This window comes from Oryzias melastigma, linkage group LG7 (genome assembly GCF_002922805.2).
Source record: "Oryzias melastigma strain HK-1 linkage group LG7, ASM292280v2, whole genome shotgun sequence".
NCBI lineage: Eukaryota > Metazoa > Chordata > Actinopteri > Beloniformes > Adrianichthyidae > Oryzias > Oryzias melastigma.
The window spans coordinates 26,906,398-26,913,084 of NC_050518.1; the positions used below are offsets into that span (position 1 = coordinate 26,906,398).

Consider the following 6,687-nt stretch of genomic DNA (forward strand, 5'->3'; position numbering starts at 1 on the left):
TATCTAGTTCATAATTATGTTAAAAAGTTACGGTTTTAAAGTTTTTGCTTTAAATAAATGTTTCTTCTGTTATTCTAAGGTGTGTTTTGGATTCTGGCCCCTTGTTTGACACTCCTGCTTTAAACCATTTCTTCTGCATTACACTCTGTGATCTCATGAGTGGATCAATGATAAAATATTGAAGCAACAAATGTAAAGTGTTGGGAAGGATCCTGTGGCAGACATGAGATGACATGGACCAACTTTGGATGTTTTTCTGTTTCCTTTTGTGAATTAAATATTGGTTTGGAGTCACTTGAAAATGATTGTCTTTATTAGTATTTTGCACCACGTCTGAGATTTTTGGGAAAACATTATTCCTGTTTTTATAAGTTAAAAAGGGAGTAACGAGTCTATGAATCGTGCTTTTTAGCTGAGCCTGAGGTGATTCTTTACCTCCTTACCTGCTTACAAATGTCCAACAGCCATCAAACTCAGTTAATAATCAGCAACGAATCTTTGACAGCAGGACATCTGCTGCGGTGAGGAAACGGTGGAGTTTGTCAGTCATGTCCACATGAGACAAAGTGATTCAGATCAGACAGAAATCCATTTTTCAGGTCTGACAAAACAGCAGAAGATGCATCTCCACCCAGATGTCGTTTGTTGCTGTCATTCATGCAACAAAAGCGCACAAAAAAAATCTGTTTGAAAATCAATTCAGCTTCAGGCTTTTCTCAGGTGAGGGGCATTTAAAGTGTCTCCGGTGTCCTTTTTTGTTGTGTGCCTTCTGAACATATAGTGTTAAAAAAGAAAATGAAAAAAAGTGCAAATGAGAAGCATCTCAAGGAAAAAGCGATGGCCAGCTTCAGCAATGAGGTCTGCTGACGCACAAACCATGAAGAGGAGGTAAGACGCTGCAGAGAAGGAGGAGTGAAGAAACGGGAGAAAACTGACAGCAGGTGAGGGTCAACACGGGGTTAGGATGAAAGACGGGCGGATGCTTCTGGGAACTATGAAGAGTGGAGGTTCACCATGGACGGTATGGAGACACACACCTGTGTACACACAGCCAATAAAAAAGACTTTTAGTGGAAATAAATGCAACAGAGAGGAAGGAGGAGGAGGAGGGAGAGCGATAGTGAGGTGAGAGAGAGGGAGAGAGGAGACGCGACAGAGGGAGGCGTGTAGAGAAGGAGGAGACGGAGATAAACCTCACTTGGGTGAAGCGATCCTGCTGAAGGAGGAGGAAGTTCTGAAGATGAGTCACAGGGCAGCAGAACCGGCCGGGCGGCTCAACCCCATCAGGCGCTCACATTCACCGGGATCCATGGAGACGGCCGAGCAGCAGCACTGAAATCCAGAGGAAGTTCCTGGAAGGCTGACAGCTCTGAAGACAGGATGGATTTACACAAATGTTTCAGCTTGTTTTTCCTCGCTCTGACCCAACAAGGTAAATGTCCTTTTTAAAACGATTTAGAATATTTCTTAGCTGTCATCCTGACAGGATCAGATACTGTGTTCTGATTCACCAAAGTATTCAGTTAACTTTTTCTTTCCTGATGACTTGAACTCTACAAAAGACTGATCCAGATTTATTTGTGACTGTTGACTGAGGAGTTGGAGCAGTCGTAGTTGGAGTCCTGACCTCCAGCCTGTAAGTTGATGTGTCCTTGTGCAAGACACTGAATCCTGCCAGCCCCCCCCACCCCTACCCTTCATCAGTCTGTAGAAAAAGCTGAAGATCGCCGACACAAAAAGAGCAGGCTGAATGTGTCATTGTGTAAAAGTGTTTTTATCCATTAACAGAACTGAAAAACCTCACATCCAAATGCAGAGCATGTATCTGAGCCATTTAGCAGCAACACCTCTGCCACTCGGGACCGACGCTGAACACAAAAGCTTTTTCTTGTGGGATCATTTTTGGAATTTGCAGCTCGTTTAGGGTTGGCCTGTGAGAGGGCATTGATCATAAAAGGACAGATTTGGGTTTAGTGGCTTGGTTACATGATTGTGCTTTAAATAACCAGAAACATCTGCAGGAAATGACACAGTCATGTACCTGATTTATCTTTACAACCATCATCAGGAAAAAGAATTAAATTAGCATGAACATGTGTTGATTAATGTCACATCTCAGAAAATAATATATATATGTGACCAATATAATTAGTAAGTGAGCTCCACGTTGAAATGCTGCTGCAGAATCCTCTTCAGCATCTTTAGATTTTTCTATCAAAGTTGCCAAAAGAAAGACCCAAAGTGATCTGATGGGTCAGAGATTCTCATCATAAAGCATTTAGACGTTTCAAGGTTAGCTGGTGTCTAGACACGACAAAGAAAGAGCCAGGAATGTATAAAAAAAGAAGCAACTGTATCAGTTTAATAAGGTATTGATCCCAGCCCCTTTAAAATTGTGACTGTCAGTCTTCAGGCTGCTGAATGGCAGCCCATCAGTTTTTATTGAGTGTGCAGGAGAAGCAGCAGCGAGATAACAACACCTGTATCCTTATTTGGAGATCCCTGGTTAGTGTGGAAGCATCCTTCAAAGTCTTCCTCCTGTGACATGAGTATGGATGAACCTCAGAAACGTCTTCATGGACTCAATGTGAGCTAATGAAGTAAATGAAGACGTAAGACACTGGAAATGCCTTCATGGCTCCCATTATAACATATCAATAAGGCCAACCTAATAAGAATAATAGCCTCCAATAATAGTAGGAAGAAGGCAGAACTTGATTATCTAAAACTGTTCTTTAATTACTGCTGGACCTAATTAGGTCATCTTCCACGGAAAACGAGCAGCAGAAGGAAAAGGACACCCGGGCTGATGGAACATGAGGGGAGGTGGCATTGGAGTGGGGGGGCTGTCTGAACTGTTCCATCAGGGGGTTTGATTGGAAACACAGTGATACCCTCAGGTCCTGATTCTTATAGCCTTTCTCCCTTTCCTTCCATGGTGTCTTATGTAACCGAGCCGTGTGCTCAACAACAAAGGTCTCCGTACTTCAGGTTTGCTTCAGCTCATTGATGAAACTCATTAAAAATGGATGCATTGCAAATAAAAAGGTGAACGTTTGAATGGACGGGTTCTGTTTCAGACCATGAAATGGTGGGAACTCTCCACTGTGAGTCAGGAGATCAAGTCCTTATACGCTCCACACTGTGCCGTACCAGGATTTTCTTAAAGTCCCCTTATGACGAATTATTTTTATTTAAAAGAAACGTTCCCAGTAGTGTTTTAATAATGATGACGTTTTTAACCAAAATCTCACAAGCTAAATATCTTAAAAAGACATTTTTCATGTTGATCTGAAGTCTCCGTTTCCAAAATCTCCTCTGAGGGGGCGTGGCTTTTGGAGCTCCGCCCCTGATCCCCCCTGTCTGATTATAGTAGCTCTGTGTCTCTCTAGTGCAAATCTAGCTAATTCTCCAATGTTTATTGACTGTGATCAATACATTCAATCATTGGTTTCTCAGAGTTCTTGATAAAATAATCAAAGCTAACATCAAAATGCTCTTTCATTGATTTACAATCCTTTCCAACTGCGGTCAAATGAGCCGCCGTTCACATTTCCGTGGTCACATCAAGAAGCTCCGTGGAGTCTGGTGGAGATTTTCCAGCGTTCTCAGTCCTGCTACCGTAAGTATTGGATGAAACTCACACCAAAAATCCAGTGATGCTGATTTGACCACAGAAATGTGAACGGCGGCTCATTTGACTGCAGTCAATGTGAAGATACCATCTTCTCTTCTCCAGAACCTGAACTAGACACTAGGAACAGATGAGGGTTTAGTGCATGTGCAGCAGAGCTGTTGATGGAAAGAAGATCATTCATTCAAACAGAGTCTGTCCAAGACAGTTTGATTGATTTAAAAGGAGAAATACTCAGAAATGCAAAAATAAAATAATTTCTTATTACATTTGTTCTCTTTCAGAAGAAAAATGACACACAGACATGTTTAAAACTCTAAAAACAGGATTTTCATTAGAGGGAAACTTTAAGCCTTTCAGAATAAACTATATCCATATCATATATTACCTTTGGAACATGAAAAATCAAATTATTTACGAAATATACGTTTTTGTTTTTTTTTACTCTTGTCACAGCTGGAAGTAAAACAATCCCAAAGCTAACTGATCAAAGTTAGCTTTGGGGAGAAAGTGCTTGTGGATTCTTCCTGGAGGGGGCGGTTCTCAACTTGTGATGTAAGCATGTGAGGACCCGCTCGTCTTCGTGGGTATGGGAGGGGCTGCTGTTGAGAGAGCAGGTTTTTAGAGGATTACTCAGAAATGTGTGAACGGATCAAAAATACAGCTTTGGGGTTCTTTATAAAGAGGAATGATCAGTATAATACACTGAAAAAGTTGTTTTTTCATGGTGTGGCCGCTTTAAATGAGACATAATAAAGAGCTGGACAGTGGAACAGTGGTTAGCACTCTCACCTTGCAGCAAGATGGTTCTGGTTTGAATCCCAGCTGGATTCTTTCTGTGTGGAGTCTCTTTGTGTTGGTTTTCTCCAAGAAACGGTTTCCTCCCACAGTCCAGAAACATGATTCATCGGCTCATTAGTGAATCTAAATTGCCCCTAGATGTGTGTGTGGGTATGGGTGTGTGTTCCTGCAACAGAGTGGCAACCTGTTCAGGGTGAGCCCCGCCTTCGCCCAACAGTACTGGATAGGCTCCAGCAACCCTTTGACCCTAAAAGGGATGGGCTCAGAAGATGGCTATAGACAGAATAAATGTTATCAAGCTGAAGTCTGATGTCGCTTTCTAGTTTCCTCCCAGGCTGAACCTCGCGCCCATGCTGAGGAGCGGCTGCTGCAGAATCTGTTTGCACGCTACAACAAGCTCTCGCGGCCCGTGCAGAACACTTCCGACACCGTGCTCGTCCACTTCGGACTGTCCATCGCACAGCTGATTGATGTGGTGAGTCAGATTCAGGACCTGACATGGGTGGTCCAGTGTTAAATCACACAAATGCATCTCATTTACTTCAATTTTCTGCATTTGAAACCAAATCCTGAGGAGAAATATATGATCTAGAGAGCAGCATGGATGAAAACGGTGTTTTCTGGTTATGACTGATATATTTTATGATGCATCACAGTAGTTCTGATGCTCTCCCTACTCAGTTTCATTCTTTATTTGAAGTTTCTTTAAAGCTTTCCATGCTTTTCTGAGTGAGGGAGATCCATTTCAATGGAGTTCGTCTGAAGTTATACAGAAACGGAACACATTGCATTACTTTTCTCAGCTGTCATCAAACATTTGTAAAGCTGTTTGTAGAAGCAACCAGGTGAAAAAAAAAGAAAAACATGTTTTCACCTGCATTCATTAGGCTTTTCAGATAATTAAACAATAGTGTGAAATTAGTCTCATATGTGGGTCATTTGGGGGTTTAGTTAAATAATTTAAAGCTGTTTTATAACATCCACACAAAGTTACCTGCAGGCACTTTCCGACTGTGCAGCCTGCGTCACTGCAGAGATGATTTTCCAGCTTTTTGACACCCGGTTAGTTGACAGTGCGCGCTCCCCCTGCCTGGCGGTGAGTGTCAGCACCGGGTAAAGATGTCTGCTCCTACAGAGAGCCTTCACTGACTGCCTTGGATTATAGGAAGCTGAAAAGCAACCAGCAAAGTAATGGTGAAGGCGTTTCGGCATTAGGCATAAAGTTGGTATTGCTCCTGCAGGAAACTCCAGTCTGTTACATTTATATGGAGGAGACTGAATCTCACAATAACCTTTCGGTTTGCAGGATGAGAAGAACCAGATGATGACCACAAACGTCTGGCTTAAGCAAGTAAGGCATTCTAAATGAAACCGATGTTGACATAATAACCTGAAAATATAAATCCAGGTTTGATTGCTTTCTTGTAGGAATGGAATGACTACAAACTCCGCTGGAACCCGGAGGAATATGAAAATGTCACCTCCATCCGAATCCCCTCAGAGATTATCTGGAGACCTGACATCGTCCTCTACAACAAGTGAGGATCTGTTCGCATTGACGACATTCAAACCAGTCTTTTTGGGCACACTGAGCTTCCCATAACTGTAATGGTCTCTGCTGTCACAACAAAAATATAGCATTTAATGCTTAGATAGAGATTACTTCAGTCCTGCAGGGAGAAAGCCAGGAAGATGTTGTGCCAAAACTCCTGTCCTGCGCCAATGTCATTAAGCAATTAAGCTGAAATAAACGTGAACAAAGCCATCCTTAATGGATGAGTTTAGAAAAAATGCTAAACATGATTTAAGCAATACGTTTGATGTAAGATTAAGAAGAATTTTGATTGGAAGTGTTTAAGCAGGAATTCCTCTGGTCGGAGAGAAGCAGGTGGGAACGCGCTCTTCATTTATTATTAAGGAAAATGAAAAACTGCATCAAAATGGAAATAGCTGTATCTTCATAAATAACAAACATGTTAGTTATCCTTAGACTTTAGTCCCAACTGTCCTTAAAGGAGGACAAAGATCACCATAATTCTCAATCGAAAACTGAACCAAACTGTTCGCTGCACCATTAAACTGAGGAACGTGAATCGTTGCATCCCTGCAGAAAACCGGTGTGTTAAAGTGTCAAACAACTGTTATGCTAAATGTAAGGATTCAGTGTTGCATTATTCTTGTTGTATTAGATTACACCAGACTTAGTGGGAAGGATTCTTTTCATGGTTACTTGCTCACTAGCATATTAACAC

The 6,687-nt window shown here is 41.8% G+C and overlaps 1 protein-coding gene across 1 annotated transcript in view; it reads left to right on the top strand.

Annotated features, from left to right (window-relative positions):
- Positions 1–1,126: 1,126 nt before the first annotated feature.
- The window catches only part of LOC112158634 (neuronal acetylcholine receptor subunit alpha-2), a 12,953-nt gene continuing 7,392 nt past the window's right edge, over positions 1,127–6,687 (top strand). Inside the window, exons 1-4 of the mRNA XM_024292075.2 lie at positions 1,127–1,432; positions 4,759–4,910; positions 5,742–5,786; positions 5,864–5,973. Of these exons, the coding sequence (XP_024147843.1) occupies positions 1,381–1,432; positions 4,759–4,910; positions 5,742–5,786; positions 5,864–5,973 (359 nt within the window). The 5' untranslated portion in view covers positions 1,127–1,380. The remainder of the gene's footprint in view (positions 1,433–4,758; positions 4,911–5,741; positions 5,787–5,863; positions 5,974–6,687) is intronic.